An 18,050-nucleotide genomic window follows, 5' to 3' on the forward strand; every position below is an offset into this window, starting at 1 on the left:
AATGGGTAATGTATCATCAACAGCAAGAGTTCCTGCTCACAGCTCCCCGAGAAGTCATAGAATCATAGAATATCAGGGTTGGAAGGGACCTCAGGAGGTCATCTAGTCCGAGCCCCTGCTCAAAGCAGGACCAATCCCCAACTAAATCATCCCAGCCAGGGCTTTGTCAAGCCTGACCTTAAAATCTTCGAAGGAAGGAGATTCCACCACCTCCCGAGGTAACGCATTCCAGTGTTTCACAACACTCCTAGTGAAAAAGTTTTTCCTAATAGCCAACCTAAACCTCCCTCACTGCAACTTGAGACCATTACTCCTCATTCTGTCATCTGCTACCACTGAGAACAGTCTAGATCCATCCTCTTTGGAACCCCCTTTCAGGTAGTTGAAAGCAGCTCTCAAATCCCCCCTCATTCTTCTCTTCCGCAGACTAAACAATCCCAGTTCCCTCAGCCTCTCCTCATCAGTCATGTGTTCCAGTCCCCTAATCATTTTTCTTGCCCTCCGCTGGGCGTTTTCCAATTTTTCCACATCCTTCTTCTAGTGTGGGGCCCAAAACTGGACACTAGTACTCCAGATGAGGCCTCACCAATATCGAATAGAGGGGAACGATCACATCCCTTGATCTGCTGGCAATGCCCCTACTTATACATCCCAAAATGCCATTGGCCTTCTTGGCAACAAGGGCACCCTGTTGACTGTAGTCCTGTGGCTCTCCGTCCCTACCTTGATCTTGCGGGGATATTGCTGGCTGACAGTGATGTTTCTACCGTAGACCTCCAAGGTCACCACTTTGGTGTAGGACACGGCCTTGCTGCCGCGGTTGTTATTCTCCACCTTGATGTTGAATGGGGTGAGCGTGGGGTCCTCGGAGCAGACCCCAGCCAGAAGGTAGATGCAGGTGCCCATGAAATCGTACTTTTTCCCGTCGAAGGTGGTGTAGTGAGGGTCTCCGGAGGCCGTGCAGGTGGAGTAGCTGATTGGGGAGCAGCCACGGACCCCGTTGATCACGGCGCATCTCTCGCTGGCCTTGCAGCCGGTCTCCTGGCAAAGCACCATGCCCAAGCTGGGATCACATCTGCACCGAGAGAGGCAGTTCTCATCGGCCCAGAACTCCTCGTTGGGTTTGTAGTAGCGGCCATTGTAGTCACAGCCACAGCTCTCCACGGGGACACACTGGCCGGCACTCAGGACGTAACCGTTGTCGCACTGGCAGGTCTCCACGCAGGGCTCCAGGCAGGAGGAGTTGGCGGTTTGGTCGGAGCAGCTGGCCGGGCAGGCGTTCCCACAGGCCTCGTAGTGGCTGTTCTCAGGGCAGGGCAGGACTGGGAGGGGGTCAGAGAGGGGGAGATTTAACATCACAGGAAATGAACTAAAAACACCTGCTTACATGCAGCAAGAGCTAGAGAGAAATTCTAATGTGCAATCGGCATCCTCTATATCACAGGCCCGATGTACAAGCAGCCACACTAAGGCCACCTCTGGAGTACAGCACAGGGAACAACCCCGTTGGGCAAAAGGAGTTTGCTAGCTGGGAGAGCAGGGAAATGCTCTCTTTGTATAGAAAATCCAAGAAAATCTGCAAAGTGCACCCAGAGCAGATGAGACCTCACTTGTCAAGGCCTCCTCTGGAGCCCCGCCCACGCCAGATGACCTCAGACTCAGCACACGTCCCGCGGAAGTGGAAAGACTCAGGAGATCCTACTGGGTTGGGACCCTGTATTTTCAGGTAGTATTTCGGATGGGTCCATCTTTCCATCGCTTTCTGATCCATCCCTCTCTTCCAGACACTTCACCCACCAAATCCATCCCGCTTTTCTATTCTTCACTTACATCCCTCTTACACATTGCTGAACACCCCTTCTTTGAAGTGCGGAAGTGAGATTTTCTTTACATTAGATTGTAATAAATCTTTGTCGTTGCCTCCATCTAATTGACGTGTACATCCAGGAGTATCTATATCTGTTTAATCTAGAACCTAATCATGGAATCATAGAATATCAAGCTTGGAAGGAACCTCAGGAGGTCATCTAATCCAACCCCCTGCTCAAAGCAGGACCAATCCCCCAAGTTTTGCCCCCGAAATGGCCCCCTCAAGGATTGAACTCACAACCCAGGGTTTAGCAGGCCAATGCTCAAACCACTGAGCTATCCCTCCCCCCCGTTTAGCCAGCCGTCCCTCTGGCTCAGCATCCAATCGACCAATCTTTACCTCTAATTGACTTTATCTCCCCGTGCACCTAATCCATTTATCCATCCATTAAATCTCTTTATCTCTCTATCCATCGAACCCACCTACCCGTCTATTACACCCATTTAATCTCTCCATCCATTTTATCCACGTATCCTCCAGTGAATCTATTTAATCACCCAATCCATCTAATCCATCTACCAATCTATTAAACCTGTTTAATCTCCCTATTCATCTAATCCATCCTCCTAACAATATTTGGAGACTCTTCCTTTCTCTCATCTAACCCAATCTATGAAAACCATGTGTCCATCGATTCTCAATCTAGCTAGTCTCTTATAGGGGCTTCTCAAGCCCACATCCCCATGGTGTCTAGTTGCCAAGGTGCAGGATCTAGGCCTGGTGTCTGCCCTGACACTCCGCCCACTGGCCATCTCCTCAAGCAGCACAGTAACTCTAGTCTAATTGCTGCTTTTGTCAATAAAAAAAACAAACCACCGAGCTCACCGCAGCCGGACGGTGTCCTCCAGTCATAGACGGTGATGCCCTGTTTCTTGCAGATGGCTGCATAGGCCTCCAGCGCCTGGCACAGGATGTTCTTGGCTCCCCCGTTCAGACACACGTCGTAGATGCAGCTGTCAAAAATGTCCTGGGGGCTCACTTTGGAGTGACACTCTCTGAAGGGCCCTCCTGGTCTTTTGCTGATCAAACCACAATATTCGTCGCCCCCGTAGATCTTCTGCTTGCTCTTATCGCACGTCGGGCATGTCCCTTTGCAATCATCCCAGCAGAAGGGGTCCCTGTCTTTGACTTTCCAGCTCCTGGCCCACTCCACGATGGAAGAGACTCGGGTGCCGTTGGGTGACGTCATGTCATCTCCACGCTTTTGGTTGAAGTTCCCACAAAGGCCGCCCATGGCCCCATAATAGCTGCTGGGGAGGGTGATGATCAGGTGCCAATTCCAGTCATACGACACCTGCAGACCAAAGTCTGTCCGCAGGATAGCACTGAGACCGCTCTGGTAGAGCTTGATTTTACCGTCTTCCAGGGTCACCGGCAAGCTGGTGGTCACGTCATTGATCTAGAGATAAGAGGAAAGAACCAACGGTTATTTCTCTTTTCATCTCACCTCTTCCAAGAGTTCTGCTCCTCTGGGACAAGAAAGATTAGAAAGCCCCAATTAAGCACTTGAGTCCTCAGAGATCAAATGTTCTCTGTCCAGGGGATCTGGCTGTGGAATGAATTCCCAGTGCAGATTAGATAAATCCAGAGTGTGACCCGGACTCCCCTTTAATAAAGCTTCCCGACAAGAACGAAGCAATGATATTCACAGCTTGAAACCCACCCAACTCACCACAAAATCCTACTGCAAGTGGAGATTTTTCTACCCCAAAAAGAGGAGAAAAGCCAGAAGCTCCATGGATTGGAGCAGAGACTTTACTCTGGTCAGTACATGTTATGTAGAGGATGGTTGGCTCCTATGGTGATGGGCGGCAGTACAAAACCAAAGAGCTAGAGAGAGAGAGCGAGAGAGTTGTAGAAGGAAGACAGGAACTGTTTAGCCTGTGCGGCCTGGAGGGATCCCGCGACATGGGGAGACTGGTAGAACAAGAGTTCTGGGGGACCTAGGCTGACTGGGGGATCCTATGTGGTCCATGGAGGCAAGATTGCCCAGGTGAATTGGGAGGGCCCAGGGGCCCGGAGCAGATAATTTTAAATCGGTTCATTTCTCGCTTATTCTGTTCTTCTTTTGGAATGTTGTCATTTTCGATCTTGTTTCTTTTCATGGCCACTTGGAGATCACAAAAAGGGGATTTTCTTTCTGATAATCTGGAAAAATTTCTATTTTAAAATTTCTAAATATCATTTCTTTTTTTTAAAAAAAATACCTATTTCAAAACAAAGGACCTGATTCAGCAGAAATTCTTGAAAAAGAAACAAACAAAAGTACTGGCCCATTTGTATGAATGGAAGAAAAGAGATGTTGACATTTTCCAAAAGAAAATTGGTCTTCAACCAGCACAGAGAGATAGATAGCTGTGTATGGGGATGGTTGGATAGATCGATGGAGAAAAAGCAGATGTGTATGGTGATAGATTGAGAAACGCATTGATGTGTATGGGCTGGGTGGAGAGAAAGAGAGATCTATATGGGGACAAACAGAGGGACGGATAGATGTGTATCCTGACAGATGGATTGACAGATTTGTCTTGGCCTGGATGGTAAGATGGATGCATATGTATGGGGAAGGATAGACAGAGATATAGACAGATGGGTATGCGGATGGATGGATGGATAGGTAGATGTGTATGGGTATGGATGTACCCATAGGGAGATATTTTTATTCCAAATGCAAGCTCTCCAATCATTTTTGCACTTTTGTACTCACTCTGATTTTCCCAACTTCCTTCTTGTAGATGGAGATGTTGTAGCCATAGACGTAGATGTTGGTCAGGCGCACGTAGGAGACAGCCTGGTTGCCTCCCCTGTTGTCGTTCTTCTCATCGATGGTGAAGGGCACCAGGGTGTTGTCGCTCCCGCAGTACTTGGCCAGGGTGTAGGTGCAGGTGCCCTGGAAGTTGAAGTTCAGCCCGTCGAAGGTGTGATAGTGCGGGTCCCCCCAGCCCCAGCAGGTTCCAATGAAGTTGGGAACGCACATCGCACGGCCGTTCTGGACCTTGCACGTCTCCTTGGCCCGACATGTCAGGACTTTGCAGGGATCTGAAAGGAGAGAAATCCCAGCAATCCGTGAGAGTGAGGGCTAGGGGGGCAGGGGAGCTCGGTTCAGCACAGGCCCAGTTACCCACCCAAAGCCATTCGGAAGAGGGGCCAACCAGAGAGGAGTCAACGGGAGATGGTTTCCTGTAAAAGCTCTGCCTGAGTAGGGATTAAGTAAATAGGTCAAGTAAGGACCTCAACCTTTGACCAAAGCGGCAGGCCCAGAGGATACTTTTCTTTACCTCTTGACAGTCAAGTGCCTGGTCCAAAGCCCAGGAGAGAATCAATGACTTGATTTGACATAGCCTGCCTCCCAGCCCATCGGCTCCAACCCAGAGAACCCACCATGTAACCTGCCCCCACCCCTCCCAGAGCTGTGAATAGAACCCAGGAGTCCAGGCTCACAAACCCCCCTGCTCTAACCACTAGTCCCCACTCGCTTCCTAGATCTAAGGATGGAAACTCTACTCTGCGCCAGCTCCTCGGCTGTCCTGACTCCACTGAGTCTGCTCTAAGGACTCTCTATCTCTACGTCCACCTCTCTTCTTGTTTAACTCTTGCACTCTCTTTCACCTCTGTTGATGCATTGCATGACTCCATCTCTGATCTGACAGGTTTCATCCCTGGTGCAGCTGTGGGCTTCGCAGGTCACCCCTTGGGCAGGAGTGCAGGTGCAGCTTTGCTGGCACTTGTTGGTCAGAACCGTCTCATTAGGCTGTTTGAAAAAAGGGCAAAGAACACAATGTAGCCCGGGGAACGGTAGTTTTTCAGTGCGGAGATGTTCATTTACAGGGAGGCCATATCTGGGACTAGAACCGAGTGTCTTATCTCCCAGTCCGCAGCCGCTCTACTCCACTTGGCACGACTGCCTTCCCGGAGCTGGGGAGAGAACCGAGGAGTCCTGACTTCCAGCTCCCTGCTCTAACCACTAGACTCCACCGCCCTGCCAGAGACACGGTTCATGGAACCAGGATTGTGCCATTAGTGCCTTTCAACAGAGATTCATGTATTGCCATTGGCAACCGACAATGGTCTGATCCAACATGGCTGATGAGAGCAGGGCGTGAAGGACGTGACTGGATAGGAGTTAACACCCCAGCAGGGGGCGGTACCTGGTAATATATCCCCTTCTTGAAGCAGCCACAGCTCTGCAGAGCCACGCAGCCCTGGCCATCGAAGAGGAAGCCATCGTCGCACTGGCAGCCTTCGGCGCAGGTGTCTGGGCACTTCCTGGCGTCGGTGATCCTGGCACAGGTGGTGGTGCAGAGGTCGGCGCACACCTCGTAGTGACTGTTGGCCGGGCAGCGCAGAGCTAAGGCAGAGAAAGAAGCAACTGATGGCTGGAGAGATCTCAGCCCACAACTTAGAGCAGGGGCGGGCAAACTTTTTGGCCTGAGGGCGGCATCGGGTTTTGGAAATTGTATGGAGGGCTGGTTAGGGGAGGGGGGCGTGGCCCGGCCGCCACCCGCTATCCACGCCCCCCTGCTTCTGGTCCCCTGACAGCCCCCTCCCACCCTGGACTCCTGCCCCATCCAACCACCCCTTCTTCCTGTCCCCTGACTGTCCCCAGATCCCCCGTCCCTGACTGACTCCTGCCGCCCCATCCAACCCCCTCTCCTTCATGACTTCCTCCCCCAGAGACCCCTGCACCCATTCAACCCCCCTGTTCCCCGCCTTCTGACCGCCCCGACCCCTATCCGCACTGCGACCCCCGACCACCACCTCAAACTCCCCTCCCACTATCCAACCCCCCGGCTCCCTGCCCCCTTACCACGCTGCCTGGCTGCCGGTGCTACAGCCACACACAGCGCAGCCCGGCTGGAGCCAGCCACACACAGCGCAGCACAGAGACCGGGTCAGGCCGGGCTCCGCAGCTACGCTGCCCCAGGAGCTCACCGCCCTGCCTCCCAGAGCATGGCGCCGGGCAAGCCTCCCGGGCCAGGAGCTCAGGGGCCGGGCAGGAGGGTCCAGTGGGCCGGGTGTGGCCCACGGGTTGTAGTTTGCCCACCTCAGGCTCAGAGGGACAGACATGAAGGAGAGGAGAATCTGACAGGGACGAGAGGACCAGGTCACCTTTATAAGGGAATATGACCTTGTTGGTTCCCACCCAAAGGAGTCTCTCAAGAAGCCCAGAGGCCTGGAATGAGATACCTAGAATCGCTCTCCCCGCCCCCCAGCGGGAGGGGAGCGAGTGGGATAGGCCCTTCTGCTACACCAGCATCGCGGCACTTACGGCAGAAGGAGGCGCTCCTCCAGGGCTGGACAGGGGCCCCGGCCTCTTGGCAGGCCGTCACGTAGCTGTGGACGCTCTGGCACAGGACCTGGGGGTCCCCGTTGCCCAAGCACACATCATACAGGCAGTTGTAGAAATACACGCTGGGGCTGACCGTGCCGTGGCAGGAGGCGAAGGGGCCGTCGGGGGCCGTGAGCAGCCCGCAGTAGTTGCGCTGTTTGAAGAACTCCTTCTTCTTCTCCTTGCAGACCGGGCAGCTGTTCCCGGCGCATCCGTCGTCACAGGCCACCCCCGGGATCGGGACTTTCCAGGCGGAACCAAAGGCTGCCACGTTAGGGGCCGCGCTGCCGTCGGGGAGCAGGAACTCGTCGTCCCGACGACCATTGTAGTTCCCGCACAGGCCGCACGTCTGGCCCTGGTAGTTCCCTGGGACAGTGACTCTGGCCTGGTAAACCAGGTCGTAGCTCACGGTGAGGCCGAAGTCAGTTTGCACAAGGACGTTCCTGCCGTGCTGATACGCTCGGAGCTGCCCATCGGCCACGATCACAGGCAGGTTGTGGGACACCCCGTCCACCTGGAAGACACAGAGTATTCCCTGTGAGCCGGGGCAGTGGATGTTGTTGGGGTGGGCTATGGGCACAAGATAGGGTCTCGATGACAGCTTGGCAAATCTGTTGTGACTCCACTGAACTCAATGAAATTATGGCCATTTCTGATCTCAGATCCCTGGGCTTACTCTGCAATCATCCACTGAGCGTAATATGCTGAGGGCTGGATGATGATCTCACTTGTCCCAGAGAAAATCCAGAGCGATTCTGCTTTCTTCAGTGGGATGCCTCTAGACTGGCACTGGTGCCAGTAAGGTCAGGATCAGAACCTGAATGTCTGACCCCTCCTGCCTGTGCACTCCTAATGAGTGACCCAGGAGACAAGTGCCCCTTGCATTGCCACATCAGTGGGGCTGCCCCATTGCAGGAACATCTTGAGCAGGACTTACCATGACGAGCCCCTTCCTGTTCTGCAGCAGGGTAAGCGTGAGCCCGTAGACCTCCACGGACACCAGCTTGGTGACAGACACCTTCCCGTTGCCCCAGGGCTTGTTCTCCACCTTCACGGAGAAGGATGTCAGGTTCCCGGCGTCAGCGCAGGTCTTGGCCAGGATGTAGGTGCAGGTGCCTTGGAAATCGAAGGCAACTCCGTCGAAGGAGAGGTAGTGGGGGTCTCCGGCAGCAGAACACGTTGCGGATCCGACAGGGTGGCATTTCCGGATACCATTCACCAGCTTGCACTCCTCATTAGGGCGGCAGGACAACCCCTTACACACCACATCTCCGCTGGCCTGGCACACACACTGCTCCTGGCACGTTGGGTGGAAGGTCTCCCCAGCCTTATAATAAAATCCCAGGTATACACAGCCACACTGGGATATAGGGACACACTCATCACCGCTGAGCACAAAGCCCTCATCGCACACGCAGCCTTCCCAGCACTGGGTAGAGCACTGAACTGGGGCATAGAGGCTGCTGCAGGTAGACTGGCAGCCCTGGGCGCAGACCTCGTAGTGGCTGTTTTGGGCACAGGAGAGACCTGCCATTGAAACAACAAGACTTTAGCATCCCAAAAAAGAAAACTAGATGGATTCTGAACTATGTAACTATGTAAGGGCTGAGGAAGGGAGCCTGATGACAGCCCTGGAGAATGGAGTCTGGTGGGTGCAGTATAGGAAGCTGCTGAGCAAAATTCCTTCATACTGTGCCTTGCCAATATGTCGTTGCAGGACCCCTTGAGAGAGAAGAGTTCAGTCTCCATGGCCCGTTCAGCTCTTGACCTTTTCTAACACTGGCAGCTCAGGTATATTTACCTCCAGTTATTACCATGAGCTCTGTGACAGGCTCATTCGTACAATAAGGACCTGCATAAGATTCACATGCTCGTGAAATACAGGCCCTATATCCCATTCCCTGGACAACCCACACTGAGTCAACTTCTCGCCCCCAGGCAGGGCCTGGATTGGAATTCGCACCCTCTAGGGGACAGGCCCCAAATTCCATTTCCCTGCCTGTGAGCCAGTCCGTTCCCCTGTCTTGGGATCAGATCAGAGCTGGTGCCCCCTAGAGGGGAAAAGCCCCATATCCTCTCCCATGTCCACCCTGAGCTGGCCAGTCCCCCCACCCTGGGGCTAGATCAGAGCCCGCACCTGCTAGGGCAGAAACAGCTCATATCCCCTTCCCTGAACACCAACCAACTTGTCTTGCCCTTGAGCAAAGACCCTGTTTTCTTTCCCTCGTGCATTAACTTTCATCACAGAAGACAGTCCCAAGCTGCTTCCACTTACTGCAGAAGGAGTTGGTCCTCCAGGCATATATAGTCACCCCGGCGGCCTGGCAGGCTGCAGCATAGCTAGTGATAAGCTGGCATATCACAGCTTGTTGGCCTTTGAAGAAGCAATAGTCGTACACGCAGTCTTGGAAGTAGTCCTCGGGGTCGACTTTGCTGTGACACTCTCGGAAGGGGCCACTCTTGTCTAGGAGGATCCCGCACTCCCCATTCATTCCTCGTTGGCGTCTCTCAACAGCTTCAAGATCTGAGCACTCGTCCTTGGCAACCTCCACACAGCCGGGGATATCCTTCACCTTCCAGCTCTGCCCAAAGGCCGTTGGGTTTGGGGCCAATGTGCCGCCCCTCATGGTCAACTCATCTCCCTTGTCCCCGTTGAAGTTCCCACAGAGACCGCACACGGCTCCAGCATAGGTGCTTGGAGCTGTGACAGTGATCCGGCCCTGCCAGTCAAAGGTGACGGTGAGACCGAAGTCAGTCTGGATCGCGGCTTCCTTCCCCCTCCGGTATATGGAGATCTTGCTGTCGTTGGTGCTATATGGTAGGTTGATCAGCACGTTGTTCACCTGGGATCAATGCCAAGGGATCAGTGAGAATGGTCTGACACTGAGCAAGCACCTTTGAACCTGCAGAACCCTGCCCCTCTAAAGAACTTTCCAGGTACAGCTGGTTGAAAACAAAACCCAAATGGTGAATTTTGAATTCATTTTCATTCTGTTCATTTTTTATTTTCCTTTTTTAAAAATGTTTTTAAACTACGTTTCCGTTTCCCATTTGCAGGTTAAATAGTTTTTGAAAATGAAATTTTATTGATTCGAAAACCAAAACTTTTCAATTTGGGAAAGTTTTTGAGTCTTAAAAAAATCGCACCATTTTTTCTTCAGAGTGACTGATTCAAATTGCCAGTACAAACCTCCCAAATGAAACACAGTGCGTAATGACCGATGACTGGAGACAGAAGAATAAGAGATAGTAGTACAATGATAAAATGCCAAAGAAAGAAAGAAAATTATGGCCAGTAAACGCAAAAAGAGAAAATACATACAAAGAGTGACAAATGAACACAAAAACGGAAGCAAACTAGTGAATCTGGGGAGAAATAACTTGCATTTAGAGCTGGTTGGGATTCTCCATCAGAGTGAATTTTGCAGCAGAAAATGCAATTTCTGAAAATTTGAAATTTACTAGCAGAAAATTTTGATTTTGCTGGAAATTTTCTATTTTCCTGACAGAAAAATCAAAATGAAATATTTACTTTGGGTCAATTTGACCTGATCTGTAATATTTCATTTTCTTAGCTGACCCACAACGTTTCATTTTGAATCAGTTAAAAAGAAATTAAGCGTTTTTTCCCTATGGCACATTGCCTTATGGGAGTTGTAGTTCCAGTCCTCTTGTCACTGTGGGCTGGACTCTGTGGAGGACTACAGCTCCCTATAATAGATTTCTACTGCTTGGAGCATCATAGGTATCACATAAAGAAAAGGAGGACTAGTGGCACCTTAGAGACTAACCAATTTATTTGAGCATAAGCTTTCGTGAGCTACAGCTCACTTCATCGGATGCATTCAGTGGAAAATACAGTGAGGAGATCACGTGACTCTGGTTGTACTATGGGGGATATAGTCCCCCAGGAGAAAATGGTGTCAGGAACTGCAGCTCCTATCAGGCGATGGGAAATATGATTTAATCTTGAAATGTGGCTCAAGAAGCTGGATCAGAAGATTTCTGTTTGAGCAGCTTGAAATGTTTTCTTCACTTGAACATATTAAAATGTAATATTTCCACATTTCAATTTTTTACCGCATTTTGGGACGAAAACAAAATTTGGAAATGTCTAAACTCCCTGTGAGGTTCGCAGTCCACATTTCACTCGGCTCCGCTTGCCATGCAGACGTGCACGGAGAAGGCCTTATTTGTAGAGCAGCAAAGCGGAAAATAAGGTTCGGCTGTTTATCTACATGAAATTACATCTGAGCTGGGGAAACAGAGAGAGAGGCACAAGCAGATGTGGATGCAATTCCAGGCAGCTCCAAATTAGAGGTTGCTGAATAATGGGTTTTTCAGATTGCTGGCAATTGTGTGTGTGTGTGTGTGTGTGTGGCAATTGTGTGTGTGTACATATATCTTGGGTGAAACTAAACTTTTCATTGGACCTAAAACAAAATGTTGTGCATAAATATTGTGTTGAATATTGAGCATTTTTTGAGTTTTGAATAGTTTTGAGAATAAAATTAGAAGAAAATTTGAAATTAAAGTGGTTTCAAACCGATTTTTTTTTTAAATGTCAAAATGGAACGTTTGATTGTTTTGGATTTGGGTTTGGCTTTTTTAGGGTTTCTTTCTAATTGAAACAATGTGGTGAAACCAACACAAATTTGCCAAATATTTTGGTGTCGTGGAACCTGCATTTTCTTTTTTACCAAAAAAGGTTTTGTATGAAAACTGTCAGCCAGCTAAAGTCCAGCTATCCCTCAGAATTTTCACTGTATTAAGACAACTGCCTAAGTGTGCTGGAAATGTGGTTCAATTAAACACCTAATCACAGAGTAATTGATAAAAGAAAAGGTAAAAGAAAAAGAAAAGGTAAAATGAGCGAACTCAGGAAAGAAGAAAAGAATGATGGCTGACCACAGGAAAGAAAGAAGGTTCGGTGACTGAACATGGCAAAGGAAGACAGGTCTGATGACTGACCAGGAAAGGGTAGAAAGGTTCGATACACTCACCACGACTCTGCCAGGGTTTTCCCTGCTGATCACAATATCGACCTCATAGACTTTGACCTGCACAACTTTGGTGAAGGACACGACTTGGCTGCCCCGATGGTCATTCTGAACTAGGACCTGGAAATCCACCAGGTCCTGGCTGTTGTTGCACAGCCCGGCGAACTGATACAGGCAGGTGCCCTGGAAGTCAAACTTCTTCCTGTCAAAGCTGATGTAGTGAGGGTCCCCCGAAGCTGAGCAGGTTCCATAGCTGACGGGGTAGCAGTTCTGGATGCCATTCTCCACCCGGCACTGCTCCCCAGTCCTGCATCCAGTGGCCTGACAGCTCACTTGCCTGGTTTGCGGTTCACAAAGGCAGCGTCTGGTGCAGGCGCTGTCTCCCCAGAATTGCTCTCCAAGATCATACAGACGCCCCTGGAACTCACATCCGCAGCTAGCCTTGGGGATGCATTTCCCAGCGTCCAGCACGAAGCCCTCATTGCACTGGCAGGTCTCCACGCAGGGCAAGGAGCAGTTGTTAGGGGTCACTCGATCATTGCAGGTGGCAGGACATGCAGAGCCGCAAGCCTTATACTGGCTATTCACCGGGCAGGGCAGAGCTGTCAAAAGGACAGGACACTGAGGTCACTGGGAATATCACTCCCCTGTAGCATTAAACAGTTTGGCACAGGTCTGAGGGGGCCCAGCTGGAAATTCTGCATCATAGCAGCCCCTAATGATACTCCTGAACCTACAGTGAGCTCTGACCCAAAGAACTAGAGATGTCACCGCCCCCATCACCTTCAGTGCTTTGTCAGTCTAGCTTTAAATGACTGAAGCAATGAGGCTCCCACCCATCCTACGTCAGTAGGCTGATAGACCTCACCATTAGGACATTTTTTCCTTATATATTTTTCCTTGCTCCATCTTGTGCCATTACTGTTAGACATACCCACTGGGACTACCATGAACATTTCTCCTACCCACTTCCTCACCTCAGACCTTCTGAGAGGGTTATTTCGTCCACCACTTATCCCTAGTCTACACGAGAAAGGGTATGCTGGTATAGCAATACCAGCAAACTTCCCCAGTGAGGATAGAACTTATACCAGCAAAAGAGTCCTTATGCTGATATAGCTCATACCATTTCCCCGAATGAATTAAGCAATGTGGCAAAAGGACTTCGGTGTGTCCTGCTCTGGTTACCCATGTTGAAGAAAGATCATATCAGAGTGGAGTGGATGCAGAGAAGGGCAAGTAGGATGATATGGGGAATGGAGGGCCTATTTTAAGAGAGTAGACTAAAAGAGCTTTGCTTATTTAACCTAGCAAAGAAGGGGATGTGATTACTCTCCATAAATACATCGAGGGGAACACCAAGGAAGGAAAGGAGATGTTTAAACAAGAAGGAAAACATTGGAACAAGAACAAGGGAGGCTAAACTGGCCATGAGTCACGAAAACAGATTTGCAATAGGAGCAGTTGAGTAAAGAACTTCACTGATTTGAAGATGGAGCTGACAAAATTCTGAATGGGACTGTATGATAGGATGACTGCAACTGGAGGGATTGGATGCAATGACCCAGGAGGTCCCTTCCAGTACTGTGTTCCTATGGTTGCCGGTATAATTGTGTCTACATTAGGGTTGTTTGCTAGTATAAAACTGTCACAAGGAATCAGAACCCTAACTGCCAGTCTTGTGCTGGCAAATATTTCTAGTCAGAAATTTCTGGCCAGAACCTCTGCTAGAGTCAAAGAAGTCATGCCGATTTCCACCAGGGAAGAAACAGTCTCATTATTGTTAGTTTATAGGTGCCTAACAAACAGCACAAGTGTTAAAAGAAGACAGAGCTATTCAACAGAAGCCAACAGGGGACCACTGAGGTTTGATACAGAGAGATCGGGTCTCATTGTGATGTTCCAAAGGCACTTAAACATCTATCTGTGCAGTCCTATCACATCCATGATATCTCAGAGCCTCCATGATATTTACAGGTTTCAGAGTAGCAGCTGTTTTAGTCTGTATTTGCAAAAAGAAAAGGAGTAATTGTGGCACCTTAGAGACTTAGAGAAATAAATTTGTTAGTCTCTAAGGTGCCACAAGTACTCCTTTTCTTCATGATATTTACACTAAGTTCTACAAATCTCTTTAGGCCTCTTGAGGACCTGTTCCCATTCACATTTCGCCATTGACTTCAAACTCTGATACTAAAACCTGCTGCCTTTCGCTCATGAGCCAGCATCTGGCTGGGATGATTTAGTTGGTGTTGGTCTGGCTTTGAGCAGGGGGTTGGACTAGATGACCTCTTGAGGTCTCTCCCAACCTAATCTTCTATGATTCTATGATCTCTTTGTCACCCTGGGTATACTCACAGCACCCCGTGGGTGTCCTCCAGTCAGAGATGGCCACGCCCTCTCTCCGGCAAGCATCGGCATAGCTTGTCAGTGCCTGGCACAGCATCTCCTTGAGGCCATCGTTCATGCACAGGTCGTAGACACAGTTGTCCAGGTAGATTTTGGGGTCGATCACGGAGTGGCAGCGGCTGAAGGGGCCACTCAACTTTTTGGTGATCCAGCCGCAGAAGGGCTCAGCTTTGTACCTGCCGACCAGCTCTGGGGAGCAGCTCTTGCACTCCCCATGGCAGTCATCCCAGCAGAACCTGTCCCCATCCTCCACCTTCCAGCTCTTCCCGAACTCCACGGGGTTGGCAGCCAGTGCCCCAGCCGGGGTGGCAAAGTCATCCCTGGCATCCCCGTTGTAGTTGCCACACAGGCCGCACATGCTCTCCCAGAAGCTGCTGGGGATCTTCACCACCAGGGAGCTGCCCCAGTTGTAGGAGACCCTCAGGGAGAAGTCAGTCTCGATGACCACAGAGCCCCCACTCTGATACACCCTCAGCTGCCCCTCGAGAACAGAGATGGGGAGGCGGGAGCGCTGGTCATTCACCTGGAAATTGAACCACAAGAAACGGTCATTGTTTTGGGTGCATTACCCAAAGGAATCTGGCACAGTGAGGGACTGAGGCTACTATGTGCCAGTGCATACATATAATAAATAATGATATGTTGAGATTTGCAAGGCTAGCTAAGGGATTTAGCCACACAACTTCCATTAATTGCAATGTAGCTACATACCCAAGTCATCCTTGGAAATCTCAGCCACAGATTGTTCTATACAAAGCCACCATGTAGCTTGACATGCTCTGCTGAAGACAGAGGTAGAGAATTGCATGAGCAACTTGGGGGGTGGGAGGGGGGATTCCAGAGCTGGTTTAGTGGTGCTATGTGTATGTGGGGACTGGAGGGGGTAGCCTAGGGCTGGGATAGTTGGGGGGAGACTGTGGGTCTGGATTGATGGTCACCAGCACATCTATGTGTATGTGGGGAGCCCAGGGTGGGAGTTGCAGGGGGACTGTCAGTTTAGATTGAGAGGCACTGGCAGAGTTGGGTGTGAGGGGATCCCAGGTCAGGATTAAGGTGCACTGGCAGAGGTGAAGGGAAAGGGGGGAGCCCAGGGCTCGAATATCAAGCGAGCTGTTGTTCAAATCTGAAGTAAAACTCTGTAGTAAACCTTTCCAGCAGCTGCCAAATGTGACTTTATGTTAGCATCACCAAATGTACCCTTCAAACATAAGCAGAAAACAAAGTATCAGTATTTATTCACGTTGCTCTCTTACCCTCACAAACCCAGTCTCATATCGGACCACTGAGATGGTGACATTATAGACCTCGACAGTCACATAACCAACATAAGAAACACGCGTGTTTCCCCTGTTGTCGTTCTTGGCCTTGACACTGAATGATGGGAGAGTTGAGTCTGAGCCGCAGGTCTTGGCGATGGTGTAGGTGCAGGTGCCCATGAAGTCGAAATTCCGCCCATCGAAAGTGTGATAATGTGGGTCTCCCTGAGCCCAGCAGGTGGATTCTGACTCAGCCACACACACCGGGTGGCCATCTACAATCTGACACTTCTCTTTCTTCCTGCATTGGACAGTGCTGCAGGAGGGGGTTGGGTTACCTACAAAGATTCAACCAGCCAGTTAACTCACTTATGCCGTGTATTGGCAAGCATTGAAACAATCTGTTTGTTTGCACTGCATTTTTCACCCAGTAGGTGTCTCTGTGCAGGATGAGGGGACTGGGTAAACAAAGGAGACAAAGCTGGATTTCAAGCTGTGTGCAGTCTCTTTGTGTATATTTGTTTCCATATCCCATTCTATGGGGGATTTTAGGGGTGGGGGGGCTGGATTTTATTTACACGCAAAATTGACTTACTGTATGTACAAACACCTGATGAGCCATATCCACTGTGATCGTCCCCTCCAAAGCTCAGCAGACCGAAGGGAGAGCTCGGGTGCTGTATGGAATGGGCACTAATCCCTCTGCCGAAGTTGTACTCTCCCCAAGAATACTCCGTGCCGGGAATCTGCCTCCATCGGACTTTTCCTTTGGCTTTCTGATCAGACGTGATCCCGCTGGACTCTGAGCTCTTGACTATGATCAGCACATGGTTCTCAAACTCCTTCACCCCATCAATGTGGTAGGACTGGCAGTAGTTCGTGATGGGTGGGACGTTGATGAGGAACGGGTCATATGTGGATTTCCCCTTTTTAGCACCAGTGAAGAAGAGAAGAACCTGGATGCCGGCGCTAGCAGAGATGTAAAGTGGGTGAGAGTCTCGGACTTGAAATTCAACAACCTGCCCAGCCAATATGTTGCGGGAAGCTCGTGTGGGCCCTGACTGATAGTCAATGCGAGTGTTTTGGGAGGCGACGATGTATGTGATGTCAAACTTGGCTTGGAGGGACAGAGGAGGGATGATGTATGTGCTGCCCCAGCTGGAGACAGGCAGGAGTTGCTCGACAGCTTGATCACAGTAGGTGTTTTGGACAACACAGCTGTGCCCAGTCAAGACGGCCACATGTTCCCGAGACTCAATTTTGGTGCCAGATAAATCAGCAAAGCTTTGCAGTTGCAAGGCTTGGTAGGGAGCAAGGGCAACCGTGAGTTTGCTCCCAGCAGCATAGATCCAGCCTTTGAACATTACAGCCACTTTTACATGAATATCAACTGTAGTGGGAGCCTGCCCTGCTATGACAGCAAACTCTTTATAACTTCCTAAATGTGTACCAGGTGGAGTTACAATGTAATATATGGTACCCAGCTTCTCAATGGGGTACACTACAGTGGTAGCAATGGAACTGGGCTTTGAGTTAATAGACAGGATAGAGATGTCTTTATCAGCCTGAATGAGGATGGTGCTATCAAATGTTTGGCTCCCAAACATCTCTACAGAGTCTGGGATCTGCACGGTCACCGTCTGTCCTTCTCCAACAGTTGTCACTCTCTGGAATGTATTCTTGTTCACAGTCACAGTAACCGTAGTGGAGGCATAGTAACCAGTGATAAACAGCTTGCAATCTGCTCTGACACTTTCGACATGGTTTTGCATAAAGACCGTAATGAATTCTTTCCCACGGAAATTTGCTCTGCAAAGACCTGAAAGAAACAGATTGTGGGTTAAGAAAGAGAGTCAGAAACCCCACACCAATTCACAGCTGAGAATAGAGCTCAAGTGTCCCAATGCCAGATTCACTGCTATAAGCAAGAATTACTAGTCACCTACCCAAGGTGGGAATAGAATGCTGGAGTCCTGACTTCTAGGCCCTCTTAGTTCAGCCCTAAACCCCACTTTCCTTCCAGACTTAAAAATAGAAACAAGGAGTCCTGACTCCCAGACCCAGCTGCTCTAACTATTAGACTGTCACTCTCCTCCCGGAGAAGGGAGAACATGCAAAAGAAGACCTATCTTGAAGAAGACCAAATAAGAGGAGAATGACTTAATAAGAGAAAAAAATATGAAGAAGAA

The 18,050-nt window shown here is 50.0% G+C and overlaps 1 protein-coding gene across 1 annotated transcript in view; it reads right to left on the minus strand.

Moving 5' to 3' along the window:
* LOC125626110 (uncharacterized) overlaps positions 1-18,050 on the minus strand; it is a 143,453-nt gene that overhangs the window by 62,659 nt on the left and 62,744 nt on the right. Inside the window, exons 23-34 of the mRNA XM_075123029.1 lie at positions 16,457-17,680; positions 15,859-16,199; positions 14,555-15,128; positions 12,203-12,801; positions 9,475-10,042; positions 8,137-8,726; positions 7,140-7,713; positions 6,019-6,218; positions 5,480-5,621; positions 4,578-4,909; positions 2,687-3,269; positions 724-1,322 (exon numbers count right to left, since the gene is read on the minus strand). Of these exons, the coding sequence (XP_074979130.1) occupies positions 724-1,322; positions 2,687-3,269; positions 4,578-4,909; positions 5,480-5,621; positions 6,019-6,218; positions 7,140-7,713; positions 8,137-8,726; positions 9,475-10,042; positions 12,203-12,801; positions 14,555-15,128; positions 15,859-16,199; positions 16,457-17,680 (6,326 nt within the window). The remainder of the gene's footprint in view (positions 1-723; positions 1,323-2,686; positions 3,270-4,577; positions 4,910-5,479; positions 5,622-6,018; positions 6,219-7,139; positions 7,714-8,136; positions 8,727-9,474; positions 10,043-12,202; positions 12,802-14,554; positions 15,129-15,858; positions 16,200-16,456; positions 17,681-18,050) is intronic.

This window comes from Caretta caretta, chromosome 24 (genome assembly GCF_965140235.1).
Source record: "Caretta caretta isolate rCarCar2 chromosome 24, rCarCar1.hap1, whole genome shotgun sequence".
Classification (NCBI taxonomy): domain Eukaryota; kingdom Metazoa; phylum Chordata; order Testudines; family Cheloniidae; genus Caretta; species Caretta caretta.